Source organism: Amphiura filiformis, chromosome 7 (assembly GCF_039555335.1).
Source record: "Amphiura filiformis chromosome 7, Afil_fr2py, whole genome shotgun sequence".
NCBI lineage: Eukaryota > Metazoa > Echinodermata > Ophiuroidea > Amphilepidida > Amphiuridae > Amphiura > Amphiura filiformis.
In genome coordinates, this window is record NC_092634.1 from 18,327,670 (window position 1) to 18,347,836 (window position 20,167).

General features: G+C 37.1%; 1 protein-coding gene across 1 annotated transcript in view; it reads left to right on the plus strand.

The window, feature by feature from the left end:
• LOC140157692 (uncharacterized) overlaps window positions 1-20,167 on the plus strand; it is a 107,070-nt gene that overhangs the window by 73,801 nt on the left and 13,102 nt on the right. Inside the window, exons 30-34 of the mRNA XM_072180931.1 lie at window positions 1,907-2,203; window positions 11,235-11,546; window positions 14,241-14,564; window positions 16,172-16,495; window positions 19,087-19,182. Of these exons, the coding sequence (XP_072037032.1) occupies window positions 1,907-2,203; window positions 11,235-11,546; window positions 14,241-14,564; window positions 16,172-16,495; window positions 19,087-19,182 (1,353 nt within the window). The remainder of the gene's footprint in view (window positions 1-1,906; window positions 2,204-11,234; window positions 11,547-14,240; window positions 14,565-16,171; window positions 16,496-19,086; window positions 19,183-20,167) is intronic.

Below are 20,167 nucleotides of genomic sequence, written 5' to 3' on the forward strand. Positions count from 1 at the left end.
AAATTCACTCCCCATGAGTCTTTGATAGAGAATTTTATGGAATGTTCATGCCACATACAAAACAAAAGAATCGGAATGTCTTGCCATGTTCATGGCATGTAACATTCCGGATTTTATACTATTTGCTGATGATACCAATGTCCTTTACTCGCATGAAAATATTGAGAATCAAATAAATGTTAAAGGAAATCTGTACCATAAACTAATCAATGGCTAATATAGTTATATACCCCTAAATTAAACATACCAGACGGTCTATATGAATTTCGGAATATTCCTAACAAAGAAAAAGCACTTTTAATCCTTCGTTTCTGCGATTCAAGGAAGCCGCCATGATAGCTGCTTGCGAATCCTTTCTGCCACAAGCGGTAGTGTAACCTTTCACACAGACCCGTGTCACCTTCGGCTAAGTTCGGCGTGTGTTGCTGTGTGGCATTCGCAACCGCCACAGCGAATTTTGGTTTTTAGTGCTGTTTTTACACTTTTCGTTCTCAAAAGACATTGTTGATCATAAATGTTACTTAAAATACATTTTTTATGTTCTTCTGTAGTTTTATGGGTAAAAATTGTCGCGGTTTCTTTTCAACGAATGTTGAATCTGAACTTTGGTAGTATTCGCTTCGTGTCACCAAAGTTCACGAGGGACGAGGCTTGTGGCACGGATTTCGCTGGTTTCAAAATCGGGGCACCGTTACAGCGTAATAATTAGGGCACGGTGGCTCAGTGGTTACGGCCGTGGACTCATAATCCGAGAGCTTGCTCGACGTGCGTGGGTTCGATTCCCCGTCCCACCACCGTGTTGCGCCCTTGGGCAAGGCGCTTTGCCTCGCTTGCCTCACCCCACCCAGGTGCAATGGGAAGCTGTTATGGGGTAGTCACAGTCGTTGTACTGATGGACCCTGCGCCACTTGTAGGCTGCAAACGTGGTTCCGACATATTCTAACGACGGCGGAATAAATGTAAAGAGCTTTGAGGCTGTTTACGGCATAAAGCGTTATATAAATGTCTACATTTATTTATTTATTTATGGCAGCCACCATGGATTGCAAACTGACTGCTGATCGTCGTAAGGAATTAAGAATTTCTACTTTATTTGGACGTACATAAGCTTGGGACTTTTACTGTTTGTCGTTTTTTATTATTACTGCAACTATATGCCATTGATTAGTCTTTTTCGCCATATTGTGTTTCTTTTTTACTTTATTGTATTTGATATATTTTTGATGTAGTTGTATACTTTCATATATGGAAATGGAAATGGAAATAAACGATTTGCATAGCAACCAATATTTTGGGAATACTCATGATTTATTTTTGCCTGGGTGATAATAAACTAGCAATACAGTCATTTAGTCAGACAAAAGTACACGCCTTATGCAACATTACCCAGACACAATTTTTGGTGTTAAAAAGGGCAGATCTTAAGCATTTTTATGTTTACATCCCTTAAAAACACCTAAGGAGTGTTGTCATCATGGCAACGAACATTCACAGGATTTCTAATTATAATCTTTTTACATCTCGACCAGTGTCTATCACCTTAAGTGCAAGGAAATTCTAAAAGCAGGACCGTGTCCGTCAATGCGAGTGATGCCCTATAGCAACAGAGGATCGCTGATATAAACATGTTTATATGGTTTTTGTTTTTAATATGGTGTACATTTTGAATTATTGTATTTATCATCGTTGTTTACTTATTACTCTTAGGATTCCAGCCTTTGGACGTTAAGTGCAAGATCGCAATAATGCATTTTTTCCAATCAGAATTTATTGAATTAAAAATATCAATTTGATATTAAAATGTCGGCTAATTCTTGTTTTATGTAGGGAATTGACAGTTTTACCAATTACTATATATTTTTTTAAAGAAATGTAAGATTTCTATCATTATTATTATATATTTCAGCGGACATTAGTTTGGTTGGAGGCAGGCATACGGCAGAAGGCCGGTTGGAGGTGTATTATGATAACGAATGGGGTAGAGTATGCGATTACAGCTGGACGAATGAAAACGCTATGGCAGTGTGTCGTCAACTTGGATTCCCTACTGAAAGGGCAAAAACTCATAGCGGGTCTTGGTTTGGAGATGGTATTAGACATACCCTACCTCATCAGTATCATTGTATTGGCAATGAAAGTGCCTTGAGTGAATGTCAACAAAGACGGCGATGGAGGTGTAGCAACAAAGTCAGTGTGTCATGTGGTAAGTAGAATCAGTTCTTTGCTTCTGTAAAGTAAACTACAGAAAGAACTTACTCTAGTTAAACTTCTAACTTTGGCTCATGTAAAGAGTCTTTCTGATAGGTAAAGGTCAAATTTATTATTCCTCTTTCCGATTACCGATCAGAATATTTAACAAAAATGTTATGACTTCTCAAATGCTTCATACCATTTTACTCAAACAAATACAAACTAGACTTAGCTGTGGTCTAAGACCACGAACACAGCCGTGTTGTGACCCCTTAATGTCCTTTGACCCCCAAATCTACGTCACTCTGCCATGTTATTTGTGACAGAAGGGACATTTTGGATGTTTTTCGTCTTGGACCGTAAGTGACCCCTTAATGACCTTTGACCCCAAATAAAAAAATACCACATATATATTAGGTAAACATAATTCATGTGTGCACATACCGTCACTCTCCTATGTTATTCTTAGCTTATAAAATTTTGAAGGAATTTGGTTTTATACCGGAAGTGACCCCTTAATGCCCTTTGACCTCAAATCTGTGTATGATTCATAGACACTAGGTAATAGCAATGCATGTGTGCAAGTTGCGTCACCGTCCTATGTAATTTGTGGGAGAAGTAGCATTTTGAAGGTATTTCGTTTTATACCGGAAGTGACCCCTTAATGACCTTTGACCCAAATAAAACTAGACTTAGCTGTGGTCTAAGACCACGAACACAGCCATGTTGTGACCCCTTCATGACCTTTGACCCCCAAATCTACAAAAAAACATAGGTATTGGCTTATGTCAATGCATGTGTGCACATAATATCACTCTGCCATGTTATTTGTGACAGAAGGGACATTTTGAATGTTTTTCGTCTTGGACCAGAAGTGACCCCTTAATGACCTTTGATCCCAAATAAAAAAAATACCACATATACATTAGGTAAACATAATTCATGTGTGCACATACCGTCACTCTCCTATGTTTTTCTTAGCTTATAAAATTGTTTGAAGATATTTGGTTTTATACCGGAAGTGACCCCTTAATGACCTTTGACCCCAATCAAAAAAATACCTCATACATATTAGGTAAATATAATTCATGTGTGCACATACCGTCATCCTCCTATGTTTTTCTTAGCTAATAAATTTTGGTTTTATACCGGAATTGACCCCTTAATGACATTTGACCTCAAATCTGTGTATGATTCATAGACATTGGGTAATAGCAATGCATGTGTGCAAATTGCGTCACCGTCCTAAGTAATTTGTGGGAGAAGTAGCATTTTGAAGGTATTTCGTTTTATACCAGAAGTGACCCCTTAATGACCTTTGACCCCAAATAAAAAATACCACATATACATTGGGTAAACATAATTCATGTGTGTACATACCGTCACTCTCCTATGTTTTTCTTAGCTACTAAAATTTTTTGAAGGAATTTGTTTTTTTTACCGGACGTGACCCTTAATGACCTTTGACCTCAAATTCATGTATGATTTATAGACACTGGGTAATAACAATGCATGTGTGCAAGTGGCGTTACTGTCCTGCGAAATTTGTGGGAGAAGTAGCATTTTGAGTTGAAATCACGTTTTTAACCTCTGTGACCCCTACATGACCTTTGACCCCACGAGTTTCATGTGACATGTAGGGGCATGGTCAGTGATGGTTGTGACCAAGTTAGGTCAAAATCCGTGCAAGCATGTCAGTGCTAGAGCAAATGTAATGGTCGACAGAAGAAGAAAGAAGAAGATCCTGTAAGAAAAAAGACACAGCCGTGACTAGCGTCAACGGCTGTGTAACGAGAGCTAATTGCACACACAGTGCGCGACCCATAGCCATAGCCAATTAGCCCAGTTACATGTATATAACCTATAAGCATAAGCCTATTTAACCAGCTGTAGGTAGCCAATAGTTATGACAAAAATTGCCCTATGCGGCAAAGGTAATGCAGAATCTTGGACCATTGCAATACACAGTGAAAATTGGAGATGATTTACTTTCAAATATTGCCTTACTGATCTTTGACCCCAGTTACATATATTTATACCCCATAGACATTGGGTATCGCTGATGCAATTATGTGGAAAAATTCTTGACATTCTTGGTCATAATTATCTTTGTATGACCTTTGACCTCAAGTTACTCATTTGACATTTGCGTCACCAGCAATGGTCCTAGTTACCAATAGTCGGGCTCTCATTCACGCGCGGATGGGAAATAGTGTTCACTTTATGTTTGATACGGTTTCTAGACTGAAATCCCGTAGTCCACTTTAATTAAAAAAGTGCCCAAAGTGCTTTTTAAAAATGTATTCTAAGGCCAATGGTGGTGATTTTGGTGTCTAAATATATGTTTATGGACATGAGAAAGTCATTTAGATAGTTTGCGAAATCCAAAATGGCTTCCTTATGGTCTAAAAATCAAAATGGCGGCCAAAATGGTGAATTTTAGCCAAACTTATTTGAACGGCTTTTTCAAGCCGATGGTGGTGATTTGAGTGTCTATGAATATGTCTGTGGACATGAAAAAGTTATTTACATAGTTTATCAAAATCCAAAATGGCTGCCTTATACAAAAAAAATTCAAAATGGCCGCCAAAATGCCGAACATTATTCTAACTTATTTGAACGGCGCTCTCGGCCCGATGGTCGTGATTTGGGTGTAGGTATATGTTTGCGGACATGAAACAGTCATTTACATTCCTTATAAAAATCCAAAATGGCTGCCCTATGCCCAAAAATTCAAAATGGCGGTCAAAATGTCGAATATTAGTCTATATCATTTGAAGGGCATTCTCAGGCCGATGGTGGTGATTTTGGTGTCCAGTTATGTTTGGGGACGTGACAAAGACATTCAGCTAGTTTACAAAATCCAAAAAAGATACCCTATGGTCCAAAATTCAAAATGGCGGCTAAAATAGTGAATTTTAGTAAATATTACTTGAAAGATATTCTTAGGCTAATGGTAGCGGTATTGGTGTCTAGGTATATGTTTGTGAAATATAGGCCCCTATAGTGTACATGACCAAGTCATTTAGATGATGGAATCTTAAATGGCTGCCCTATGCTAAAAAATGCAAATTTTATATTGATTTCACATAATTATCATATAGACACCCAAGCTCTTGGGACTTAATTTTTGTTTTAAATCTAAGGTCGCCGTGTCACAATATAATCACTTGTAATTGGTACATAGATGCCCAAATTATTCAAAATGGCGCCATTAACCAAATAATCAAATTTGATGTCTATTGATCTATTATGATTTAAAAAGGTGGCCAACTGTTGTATATCCCGTAAAAGGTAAACGATTTCTATCTTTAAACCGGGGTATTTGAAGATCGGCCATAATATGAAACATAATAATCATTATAACGCAATTAAAGAAAGTGATTAACCCTAGAACTACGTAGGGGGTTGTACCACCCCTAAGGTTTTTCATCCTCCATAAAAAAAACACGCGTCTTTACGCCCAAACGACTTAAACTAATCGTAGATCCATCCTGTACGCTCTTTTAAGTGATACAATTTTTACCTCAGTACCTTACCCGGGGTATGACTGGCCATCAAAGATGATTGACCATAGGGGGGGGTGAGGCCCACCATAGGTTTCTACAGTAAATACAGTTTCATTTCACTCTTGTAAAATTATTCCAAGATATATTGACTTTTTACTTGTTAGTTAGGTTGAAATAGTCATTTTCCTTTATATTTAGGAGACAATTCGGTGAAAATCGCATTTTCGTAGAATTTCTGGAAGAAGATCAATTTTGCCTATACTTTTGTAAATAACCAGAATTGAATACATGAATACAAAACCCACCCAAGTCCATCGAAAGTGATTTTGAAAAAACTAAAAAACAAATATGTATCATACATGCCGGGTTGATTTGGATTCAACTTTTTATACATATGATAGGCCTATGTATAAGCAACAATTTTCCATGCTTAACTCAATTTGGGAAAAGTACGGACTTGGGTGGGTTGTACATTCATATATTCAAGGATGTGCTCACAGTATGACGTCATAGCGATATTATGTGGGGAATGTTTGTACTTCTTTTGCTATCACTGGATAAATGAGACCCATAGCTATACATTGGTACCTAATACAATTAAAAATTAGGGGCAACACCCCCCCCCCCCCTCTTCGTATTCCGTGGTACAAAATATGCCTCAGTAGTTCTCAGTAGTATATAGCGACTGTTCCTTGGAGTCAGGTAACTGAGAAAGCTGGATTTGTTAGAAAGCCATCACATTCGCTTGTTTGGTAATAATATTGACCAAGACCTGATATCCTTGTGATAAAAGCGAGTGTCCATTGAGCAAGGATAAATAATAAACAATAATTTCCACTTTTAGCACATTAATTTCACTCATAACAGATCAAAAGTGGAAACGTCTGTAAGTTTAACCCTAGAACTACTGAGCCATATTTTGTGACACGGACAACAAAAGGATGGGGTGTTGCAACCCCCCTAATTTTCAATTACAAACGTCATATGCCGTTATATTTGGTACCAAAGTATAGCTATAGGTCTACTCTCTCTAGATATATCGCTATGATGTCATAATGTGAACACACCCATGTAAAATTGGGAAATTTTAGTTAGCTACAAAAGTATAGGCAAAATAGTTTCGGCCCAAAAAATGTTCGATTTTAATTCTAAAGTGCGATTTTCACCGAAATGTCTCATAAATATAAAAGGAAATGGCTATTTCAACCTAACTAACAAGTAACAAGTCAATATATCTTGGAATAATGTTACAAGAATGAAATGAAAATCATGTTGGGCCTCACCTCCCCCACCCAATGGCCATCTTTGATGGTCGGTCCTACCCCGGGTAAGGTACTTGGGCAAACATTTTATCACTAAAATGAGCGCAATGGATGGATATACGATTAGCGTAAGTCGTTTGGACGTAAATACGCGTATTTTTTTTATGGCGGATGAAAATCTTTGGGGTGGTACAACCCCCCTAATTAGTTCTAGGGTTTATCACTTTACTTATTGCGTTATAATGATTATTATATGATGTTTCATATTATGGCCGCCAAGGTCTTCAAGTGCCCAGGTTTAGAGATAGAACTAGTTTTCATTTTACGGGATATACAACATTTTCAATCGTCTTTGACTACCGGTACCTTTTTAAATCATAATAGATCAATGGATATCAAATGTGATAGTGGTAATTAGTATTAACATTTGGTTAATGACGCCATTTTGAATATTTTGGTTATCTAAGTTCCATTTATAAGTGATTATATTGTGACACGGCGACTTTAGATTTAAAACAAAAATTAAGTCCCAGGAACTGGAGTGTCTATATGATAATTAGATAAAATAAATATAAAATTGGCAATTTTGGCTACCAGTCCCCACTTGATTTTTTTAGCATAGGGCAGCCATTCTAGATTTAATCAACTATCTAAATGACTTGGTCATGTACACTATAGGGGCCTATATGTCACAAACATATACCTATAGACACCAATATCGCTATCATCAGCCTAAGAATATCTTTTAAGTAATTTTTACTAAAATTCACTATTTTAGCCTCCGTTTTGAATTTTGGACCATAGGGCAATTTTTTTTATTTTGTAAACTAGCTGAATGACTTTGTCATGTCCCCAAACATATAACTGGACACCAAAATCGGCCTGAGAATCCCGTTCAAATGATATAGACTAATATTCGACATTTTGACCGCCATTTTGAAATTTTGGGCATAGGGCAGCCATTTTGGATTTTTATAAACAATATAAATGAATGTTTTATGTTCTCAAACATATACCTACACTCAAATCACGACCATCGGCCCGAGAGCGCCGTTCAAATAAGTTAGAATAATGTTCGGCATTTTGCCGGCCATTTTGAATTTTTTTGTATAAGGCAGCCATTTTGAATTTTGATAAACTATGTAAATAACTGTTTCATGTCCACATACATATTCATAGACACTCAAATCACCACCATCGACATAAAAAAGCCGTTCAAATAAGTTTGGCTAAAATTCACCGTTTTGGCCGCCATTTTGAATTTTGGAGCATAAGGAAGCCATTTTGGATTTCGTAAACTATCTAAATGACTTTCTCATGTCCATAAACATATATTTAGACACCAAAATCACCACCATTGGCCTTAGAATACATTTTTAGTAATTTTGACCCCCATTGTAGGGGCACCCCCCGGAAAAAGCACTTTGGGCACATTTTTAATTAAAGTGGACTACGGGAGCGTGTTCTACGCAAAATTTCAGTCTAGAAACCGTATCAAACATAAAGTGAACACTATTTCCCATCCGCGCGTGAATGAGAGCCCGACTACAAGTGTCATAGTTGTACTGAGTAATTGTCGGAACATTTTGAAGTATTAATTGGTTATAAACTGGAAATAACCTCAAAATGACCTTCACCTTTGAACCCTATTCTGGATGAGAACTTTTAAACACTGATTATAGCTGATATATGTGTGCAAATTTCAAGGGGTGTGCAAATTTCCAGGACTCAATTATGAGTCCTGGAGAGGGTAAAATTGGAGGGAAAAGAGGGTCGGCCAAAAGGAGGGGCAAGTACATTTTGGCAAGCCGAGAGGGTGAAAGCGATTTTTGGCACACATTCATTGGGTGCCTTTTAAACAAAACGCTCTGAAAAGCCTTAGGAAAACAGTACGGAAACGCTTAAATATGCACATTTTCTCACCTTCAAAGCGTCGAACGGTATATCACTCGATTGTCTCACAGGATTTATTTCTCAATATCCCCACTCGCTCATTACGTTCTTCATCAGAAACTTTTTACTGAGATCGGATACAGGCATCAGACTCTATATTACGGTAGTAGCAGCAGCAGCGCCAAAGATCTGGAATGCTCTGCAGGCACACATTCGGTCAATCGCGTCTCTTATAGTATCTTCAAAAAGGCTCTGAAGACTCATCTTTTTAAATGCACATTCCCTTAACTAACTTAGACTCATGTAGCATTACATGCGGTTGCATGTACCCACTCCAGCTTTAAAGATTGCATTCGTACCAATATTAAAAGTCAGATTACAATTCATATAGCTTAGTGTGACAGAGACGAAAATTTCTATTGCATGAAATCTTTGCATTTTACTTATTTTAACATGTTTTAACATGCTTAATTTCTGAAACACCAAATTATACCTTTATGAACATCACTCAATCAAATACCATATAAACTTACATGTGGACAAACTAGATTTCTGAAACCAGTGCCATTTCTTAATTTCACCTTATTTTTCATTAATTTTTGCACCAAACATTTCCAGCCTGATATACTAACATCTTTAAATATATTGGTCTAAGTGTCTGAAAAGTATTTTTAAAGGAAGTGTACGGCAATCACAACATTAGGTCGTATATGTTAGAAAAATAATTATTAAAGGGCATATCTATTGCAAAAAAAAGGAGTTTAACTCCTTTTGAAGAGAATAATTATTACATTACAAGTTGACACTCGTTGCAATTTTTTATGCGTATTTCTCCTGAAAAAAAGATAAATTGTGTTGGTAAAGTTCGGCCTCGTACGGGTCCTTTCCCTTTTCGAAGCGAAATTAATTTTTAAGGCAGCGGGCTAAATGACGTAAGTAAATAAAGCGGACAATATAGGGGAGAGTGGGGTAATCCAGAACTTCTTTTCATTAGAGCCTATTACTACGCATGAAAACAACGTATGATAGAATAAACCATACCAATACCAATAGTGGGATTACCCGCCGTTCCCCTATGTTCACGATAACATAATGGCCTAGAGCTCTTTTAATGTTCATTCATGCATATATCATCCAGATGATCTATGATTCATGTATAAATGCGCGACCTTCAATGGTCAACAAAAGGTTAGATACTGGCCCATTGAAATTGTTTATTTGCACAATAAATACAATATTAATCACTGAAACTAGTATACCTGAATATTCTAGTCTCAGATTGATCACGCTCAAATTCCAAGCTCAAAATATTTCTTTATTTTTTAGTCCAAATATTTCTCATGATGTTGATATACATGAATTGTAATATAACAATTTACTAATATAAAATAAAGTAGCCGATGATTTTATCCATATGTTTAAAACCATTAAATTTGTCATACTTGATTAGGGTTTTTTTCTGAGAACAACAACATTATACGTTCTGTGCACTGAGAGTGTGTACAGTCCATTCTTTCAAAGTGGACACGTTTCATTTCATGACGTCAACTTTTTTCTAGGTCAAAAGACTCAAATCTGTTCGAAGGAACTCACAGCTTACAGTTGGTTTTTTGCAGAATATTAATATTAAACTCATATTGACCACAAAAATTAATAAAAACAGCCGGCTCTCAACACGCTATATTCAAAATTCCCGCGCCGAAATTGTCTGGAACAATGACGTCATGGGTATTTGTGCTCATTTGCCATCAGCCTTTATTGTATTATTGGGACCTCATTGCTTTATACTCTGCAAACCTTCCTTGAGTCGTAATTTAGATATTGTTTTTTATTGTATCTCTTAATGTAATATATATAGAAGTATACATTTGCAGAAAGGAAATGATGCAAAGAATGATTTAAGAATCCGACTAGCATAACAGATTCCTGCAAAAATCAACAGTGTTTGAGAAAATCTCAACATTTTATTTTACTTTACTGACTCGAGGAGGTATACGGACTACAGACAATTTCGGCGCAGGAATTTTGAATATCGTGTGTTGAGGGCCGGCTGTTTTTATGGTCTTTAAAAATGTGTAAAGGTATAGAGGTTATCCACTTTGCTCATGTGAGACTTCTAAGAAAAGGCGCTGATTCCCGTAGTATTCCTCATTCAAACCAATTCAATGCACGACCTCGGAGTTACCTGCATGACTTTGGCGGGCTATTTTGAAACAGTCATGGTTGCACATGCAGGTACTTCTTTTGAAAGTCCTAAACAAGGTATAGTAGTCGCGACATCTTCAGCATGTCTCGTTTCTTTGATATTTGTTTTCTAGAAATAAATTTATCTTATTTTAACTTACGTATGAAAATAGCAATGTTCTTTATTATACTTTAGAACAAGATATTCGGCTCTTCGGGGGTCAATATTCTAACGAAGGTCATGTGGAGATATTTCACAATGGTGGATGGACCCCACTTTGTGATACCTCATGGGGTGATAAAGAAGCTGTGGTAGTATGTCGGCAACTTGGATTCCCCATTGACGGCGCCAAAACTCAGAGAGCAGCAAAGTTCGAACATTACCGGGAAAATAGTTTACACAATGATGTTTCGTGCAAAGGCACTGAAAGCGCGTTACAGCAGTGTGCTCATACAGAATGGAACGAACTCAACTGTAATCAAAGTCAAATGGCTGGAGTCATTTGTGGCAAGTAGTTTATTGCATAATTACTTTTCCACTTTAAAACCAAGTATAAGGGACCGTTCACAAACACTTGTTAGGGGGGTCTGATGCAAAAAAATTCTGCGCGAAAATTTTTCGGGCCCCCCTTTTGAGATCTCAAATATTTCAGCCCCCCCCCCCACCTTTTTGACATGAAAATTATGGGTCAACCGGCCCCATAGAAAAGCATATAAACTCAATTTTCCCAGAAAAATATGTGGTCATTTTTTTTTCAGGGCCCCCCTTCACAGTGTCAACACGCTATATTATAAATATTTTCATAATCCGTTGGTGATCAATATTCTATTGTGGACACAGATAAAGAAAGTTTACATATGCATTGTGATATACACGGGTGATCGAATTTTCTATTATACACGCACCTGGATCATAAATGTGTTCCTTTATATAATTGTGATTCTCAAAATTAAATATATCACAATTTTAACTTTCGATTTAAAAATCATTACGCCAAAAATGCAGTAAAAATATATCCAGAGCAAACAGTGATATCCGCTATAAATTAGTGTATTTAATTTCAAGTTAGTGTATTTAAAACAAAACCTTGCTTTTACCTCAAAACAAATCGAATTTCCTTGTAATACAGACTTGACATTTAGTATGGAATATTTTTTCGCAAAATTCCAAGACTAGTCTGGAAGGCGTCTGCATAAAACGCAGGGGATAAATGTTAATTGGGGTGTGTCGGGAGATGGTGTAAAGTATTTTTTGACAGAAAATGTGCTTTCCATTAGTTTAAATTATGGTTCTTATGATGTAGTGAATTAGCCTAAAATGGCGGATTTATGTAGACTGAATTTGAATTTTGTAGGGGTTAAAATTTCTGAATTTAAGCAACATTATTTTGATATTATCAAATTTATTGAGGTTTGAGGTGATATTTACTGAACCTAAATACCAATAAGTTCGTCAGAACTGAAATGCACTTGTAATCTACCCGTTTTGAAAGTGGGAGGAGCTTTAAAAACACGGCTCTGAAAAGTGGTACGCACTCAGAAATTTTGAATGGCCCCCTGGGGCCAAATGTTATAAACTTACTGTACACAAAGAAAGAGCGAGAGTTCATTGGACAACCAAGAATCCGCGCAGTTGATTTATACCTTCAGATTATAACATTTGACCTCAGGGAGGCCATGCAAACTTTCAGACTACGTGCCACTTTTAAAAGCCATATTTTAAGCTCCTCCCATGTTCAATAAATTGATACATTGCAAGTGTATTTCAGCTGTGATGAATGCCAATTGCTGACAAAGTTTAGGAAATTTCACCCCTATAAATTTGATAATAACAGAACAATGTTGCATAAAGTCCGAAATTGTGTCCCCCGCAAAGCTCAAATTCAGCCTCCCTAAATCCGCCACTTTAGGCAGATTCGTTACATTATGAGAACTATAATGTAAACTCATGGAAAGCTCATTTTCTATCAAATAATTATTTTACACTATCTCCCGGCGCACCCCAATTACCGGTAATATTTAGCCCGTGCGGTTTATGCAAACCCCTTCAAGACCAGTCTTGATATTTTTCGAAAAAATATTCCTTACTAAATGTCAAGTCTGTAGCAACACCATATGGGATACTAGAGCATGCGCAAATCGTAATAATGTGTAGAATAGAACCTGATTGTATCTCATGATAGTCGTACCATGCTTAGCCTGAGTCGCTCGGCCTATCTCGAACAAAATCGCCATGCGTAGCTATTGAAAAAAGAGAGGATTCGCCGTACTATCATGGCAATTTTTGACACGAAGATATAGGGATGATGACGGTGTGCCCTCAGGAGGGTCAAAAATTTTCAGGCCCCCCTTTTTGCATCAGGCCCCCCTAATAAGTATTTTGTGAACGGTTCCTACGAGAAAAAGAAAAGTAGAAGAAAGAGAATAAGACGAAGAAGAAGAAGAATGATGATGACAATTTGATGAATACAGTCTTCATAGAAGAATATAGAGAAACCAATTATGTTTCCCCACCTCACCTCACCTCACCAGGCTGTGTTCGACCATTGTTGGACGTAGCCCTCTTCATGATTCTTCCACTGTTTTCTGTCTCTTGCATTTCTTGTCCATGTAGGTCCCATGTAGGCAGTAATGTCATCACGCCACCTCCTCTTCTGTCTTCCTCTTGATCTTTTCCCTGTTCTTGGTTGCCATTCTGTAAGCCGTTTAGTCCATATGTTATCTTCCCTTCTTGCAAGGTGACCTGCCCATCTCCATTTCGCTTCTTTGAGTTTCACCATAATGTCCTTGACTTGAGTTTGACGTCTTATTTCAGTGTTCTTGATGTTATCCCTTAAGGTAATGTGAAGCATCTTCCTTTCCATTGCTCTTTGGGCTGTTTGTAATTTCTGTTCCAGGTACTTGGTTGTTGTCCATGTTTCTGCCCCATATGTCATTGTTGGCAATACACGCTGGTTGAACATTCTACTTCTCAGATACATTGGTAACTTTTTATCACATAGAATGTCCTTGAATCTTCCAAAGCAACTCCAACCTGCCTTTATTCTGATCAAAGCTTCTTCCCTGGTGTTGTCCTCCATCTTCACTGTTTGGCCGAGATATTTGTAACCATCCACCTTTTCGATAACATGTTTCCCCAATGACACGACAAATAATCTTTTAATATACAAATTCATGTGATTTTCTTTTAATTATGCTCTAGCGCCTGACGTTCGCCTCATTGGTGGTAATTATTCCAACGAAGGTCGGGTTGAGATCTTTTATAATAACGAATGGGGTACCGTGTGTGATCGTGGATGGGATGATACCGATGCTGCTGTAGTATGTCGTCAACTTGGATTTCCTTACGAGGGCGCCAAAGCTTATGGAAATGCTTGGTTTGGAAAGGGAAATGGACCTATTCTAATGGAGTATGTTCGCTGCAACCATGATCATATGATGCTAAGTGAATGCTCACATCTGGGGTGGAGGGTGCAAAGTTACTGCAGATATAGTAGGCATAGACACGACGCCGGAGTGTCGTGTGGTAAGTGATAGAAGTTTTATGTTCTCGTTGCTGAATACAAAACACCGCATACAGTCCAGTGAATGTAGGAAAAAGAATAGGTATACCTAAACAAAATGTTTTTGATGTATCTCTAAAACAATGAAAAAAGTGAAAAAATGAAGTAAGGGGAAATGCTAATTTGCATGAAATACAATGGCGGCTTCTCGAGGTTGGTAGTTGGTAAAATCTAACAAATGTACTCCTATCATCATAGTATCGTGAGTACAATAGGCAAAAATGTCAAATGTTAAATTTAGGTCTCTGTGGGGGTAAAGAAATCAAATATTTTAACCAAAGATTAGTTTGCTATACCGCATGTGTTTTGTTACCTGGGTAACAGCGCAACAAATTGATTTTGTGATGTCAGGAAGATCATCTGGTTTTTAAAGTTTGGTGAAGGTGACTTTGCAGTTCTAGCGAGGTTGTCAATAGCAAGACAGCTTCAGCAAAAAGATTCATTTGGTAGGATTGTTGTGAGATCATAAAATGGTTAATTATGTTAGCCAAATTCAAAAATCTTGTATGATGGCTTGATCACGGATGAACTATATAGTCCACTGATTTTCCGCAAAACTTGGTTGTTAACGACGCATCCTCGTTACCCGGAAGTGGTGTTGATTTTAGCAGTGGGTCATATACGTGATCTAGAGAGTATGCACCCAACAAGAGGAAGTTACGACCAAAGAAAGATAGAGAAGTTAAAATGTATTGTGATAAAGCAAGAAACCAAAACACGCAGCAAGGAAGCACCGAATTGGACCTCAGCGGCACTCAATGAAATGGATGAACCCTGAAAAACATCTCCGACAAGGAATTAACAGACCCAGAACAGGAGCTTCTTGCTAGCGGGTTGAATTTCGCGGTGTCTTTGGACAAAATCCCCCACACGGAGTATATAGTGGCATGTGAAATGGCGTGCGCCAAGCTTCCATGACAAGAGGTCCAAAGTCTACGTGCAGTAGTAAGAGGCATGCTAAAATCAGCTAATGTTTCAAAATCAAATATCTCCAAGGAAAGAAAGGACGGCACTCAAAGAGTTGAAAATGTCTAAGAATATGCTTATGATAAAGGCAAATGTAAAGGAGTATGAAAAAAGTACATGCTTGTATGTTAAGTGATGAACACACATATATTATGAAAAGCTTAAGAAAGACCTGATCCAAGTGTACAAACGCAAATTGTTGGCGAATTTAAAGAAAAGAAAAAAGATCGATGAGGGGCAATAGGTTGCTGTATTCCAAGACTATACTGTACTACTAAAATCCACAAGGAAATAAATCCCATCAGGCCTATTGTGGATATCCAAGCTTTTCAAATATTGCGTAGTGTTGGTAGGAATACCAATGGACAAATGTAGGTGTAGCAAGTGAAGTTTAAAATGGTTAATAGAAGAAGGCATATTCAACAACATAATATTTTAAAAACAAATTGCATTTTGACGACTCATAATCTTTTTTTTTTCATGAGTTAGCGGAAAGTATGGTGGAAATACCAATAACCACACGATTATTTTATACTTGGTTTCCTTAAATGCGACATTTAATGCATATAACATTTGAACATTTTGTTATTTAATTACCATTTAGCCTTACGTGTTCGTCTTGTTGATGGTGATAATTCAAACGAAGGTCTCTTAATGGTGTTTCGCAACAACGAATGGGGAACAGTTTGTGACAAAGGATGGGGTATCGCTGAGGCAATGGTAGCATGTCGCCAGCTTGGATTCTCTAACATAGGAGCTAAGCCCTTCAAGTCCCCAAACTCCGAAAATGTAACAGACGAAGATGCATACTTTATCATATGTTCTGGTTCTGAGAGTACATTAAATGAATGCAGATGGAAACCATGCCTGGATACGTACAGCGACTACAGTTATGAAGTCTATTACGGATTTGCAGGAGTCATATGTCGTAAGTATAAGTATAACATAATAAACCCGTATAAATTGTATATCTCTCCTATGATGAACTAAATCTAGAACCACCATTTTACCCAACTTAAGTGAGCTTTTTGTTTTCAAATTTGCCTGTATTTTGATCATATGACCCTTAAACATGTCCAAGTAGATGTCCAAAACTAAACATGCTCAAGTAATCTTCAATGTGTATCAAATATTATTACGGTCAAATTCAAATAAGGTTCATGGTAATTTTATGCATTAAAAATGAATTGTTTGCACTCTGTGATGTATGATTAAATTACTGAGGATTTCAATTGGGGCTGGGAAATGTGATGTAGTAACTATAAAGTTTTGAGATTACCGTTTTTGGACAAATTGTATGGATTGCCGGCCGATGGCTTAAAAAGACACCTAAGATTCTACACCTAACCTTGGACGTCCATGATGCAATCTCAGACGTCCAAGATGCAATCCCAGACGTCCAAGATGCAATATCAGGCGTCCAAGATGCAATCTCAGACGTCCGAGATGCAATCCCAGACGTCCAAGATGCAATCTCAGACGTCCAAGATGCAATCTCAGACGTCCATGATGCAATCCCAGACGTCCAAGATGCAATCTCAGACGTCCATATGATGCAATCCCAGACGTCCAAGATGCAATCTGAGAAGTCAATGATGCAATCCCAGACGTCCAAGATACAATCTTGGACATCCAAGGTGCAATCCCAGACGTCCAAGATGCAATATTGGACATCCAAGAGGTAGTCTTGGACTTCCACGGTGCCGATGTGCAATCTTGGACGTCCAAGAATTTCGCGGTAGACTTAAATCATCGAATCATATGACCAGAAACCATAAAACAGCCAATCAATGTAAGTGTATTCAATTATCGACCAATGAATCTTAGACGCGTAAGATTTTCTTAAACGCTCAAGATTTACCAAATGCTACGATCTTAGTTGTGGACGGTGTCACAGAGAGAGCTCGCAAAAAATCCTTGACGAATATTAGCAGCTCGTAACCTATACTATGTGTGCACGTGATCGATCGAGAACGGTAGGCAAAGATATTACCAAGAAAGTCATGATCACAATAATTAAAAACATAATGCGACAAAATAATTACCTCATATCGCGGACCCATTTTGTATCAGAGAGCAAGGGCAAATCACTAACTAAACCTGCCATTAAAATGCACGTAAAATACAGGTAAATCATAATTTTGGTAAAACACATTGTACTGCAAATAAGTTGGTGTCCCGCGGGAACAAGATGATCAGTCATGATTGTTCGTTATGATTGAATAACACTTGGAATAACTCGAAATTACACAGATATTTGTCAAATTACTAAATGAATGGTCAAAAAAGGTTTATATACAGACTTAACATTAAGTAGGGAAGTAGGGAATATTTCGTCACGAAGTGCCAAGACTAAATAATAAATATTAATTGGAGTGTGTCGAGAGATGGTGTAAAATAAGTGTTTGATAGAAAATGTGCTTTCCATGATTTAACATTATGGTGCTCATATTTTAGTGCATTTGCCTAAAATGACGGATTTAAGGTGGCTGAATTTGAGCTTTTGTTGGGGAATATTTTTGGACATTATGCAAAATTGTTCTGTTATTACCAAAATTTATTGAGGTTTGAAGTGATATTTCCTAGACTTCGTCAGCATTTGACCCCAGTTGACAAATATGACTCTTAAAAGTAGTACGTACACATACGGTTTGAATATCCCCCACTGTGGTCAAATGTTACAAAAATAACTGCGCGGATTCCTGGTTGTCCAATAAACTAACGCTGTTTATTTGTATACAGTAAGTTTAGAGCACTTTGCTCCAGGGGGCCATTCAAACTTTCGGACTACGTATCACAGTTCTAAAGCTTCTCCCACATTAAAAACTGGTATTTCAGTTCTGATCAACATCTATTGGTATTTAGGTTCAGCACATATCATCTCAAACTTCAATATATTTGACAATATCAGAACAACGTTCATAAATTCACCCCCACCCCCCCCCACACACACATAACACAAATTTGGTATCCTTAAATCCTCCATTTTAGGCTATTTCACTACAATATTAGCACCGTAATGTAAACTCAAGGAAAGCATGTTTTCTTTAACAAATTATTTGACACCATCTCCCGATACACCCTAATAAATATTGAACACGTGTGGTTTATGTGGACCTCTTTCAGATTTGTCTGGTCTTCGTGAAGAAATAGTCCATACTTAATGTCAAGTTTGTAATTAGTGACAATAAAAGTAACTTGTACGTATAAGTTATAGAATGCAACATATCGTGGCATAATTATTACGAGGGCTCGCTCATTGAACAATATTCTGATTTGGGTTTTTACCGGTTTATTTACCCTGAAATAAGCTAAAAGTATGAGAAATTGGACTACATTGAAGAAATTGCAGTTACTGTATATTGAACCGGACACGTTCGTGTAATTAAGCACATTCGTCAAAACAATCGCACTTTATAAAGCCCATAGTCCGGTCTAATTATTTAAACCAATGCACTCAATTTATCATCCCTATAATAATAATTGATTACACATTAATTTTCTGTGTTTTATTGTTAGCAACCTGTGATCCGACATGTCTTAACGGAGGTATTTGTGTAGGTCCGAGAAATTGCAGTTGCTCTAATGGATACACTGGACCAAGATGTCAGACAGGTGAGTATCCCAGCAAACAGAAAATGTTTTCGACATCATCCGCAAAAGGTTATAAAAGGTTGTCAAAAAACGTTTAAATGTCGGGTTATATAAAAGTTATATAAAGGGCATAAAACGTGTTTATAACATTAAAAAAACCATTTTGTATAACCTACTGCAAATATTTTGCATAATAATGTTATTTAAGTGTTGACAAAATATTTTCCAAAATATGTTTGCAAAAATAGTTAACAATAACATTTTAAAAACATTTTTAAAATGTTGTTGAAGCGTGTTTCTTGCAAAACGTTTTAAAACGTTTTCATGACCAATGTATAACCCGACATTTAATGTTATTAAAACGTTTTTACCTAAACTAAAACTCACAATTATAACTTGTTTAAGACGTTTTTAAAACGTCTTTGTATTTGCCGAGTATAGAGCTCTATATAGTGATTTGGTTCGGTTTGTAAAGGTCGGTCAACCTGGATCGTTAGCAATCAGGATCATAAAAATCGCTTGCAATCATTTCATTATATTTATCAAGTTTTAATTTCGGAAATAACATCTAACTTTATTGTCAAATAAAAACCATTCATTTTTCAAATCCTCTGATCATATTTACACAAATTATAATAGCTGTAATGATAAATTAGGGCGTTGGTAAACATTTTTCCAAGAAAAACCATCATTTAGCAGTGGGAATTCCAAAAAATGTATCATTTTCATTTGAAATGACGAAAAAAGACATGGGATTTCCCAAAAATCCGTGAAATTTTGCCTTTTTTTCTGGGAAATCCCCATTTTTCAATGGAATTTCCCCCAAACTGTGAACTCCAATTTTTTTCCAGCGAAATTCTGGTCTAGGGATTGACCTTTTTCCCTCTATCCCACAATGCACTATACCGGGGGGGGGTATGACGTAGTTCATCAACCTCATAGATCGTGTGCATCTGATGGTGTTTGCAATTATTTTGTCTTAATATGGCCATACTGATTTCATATT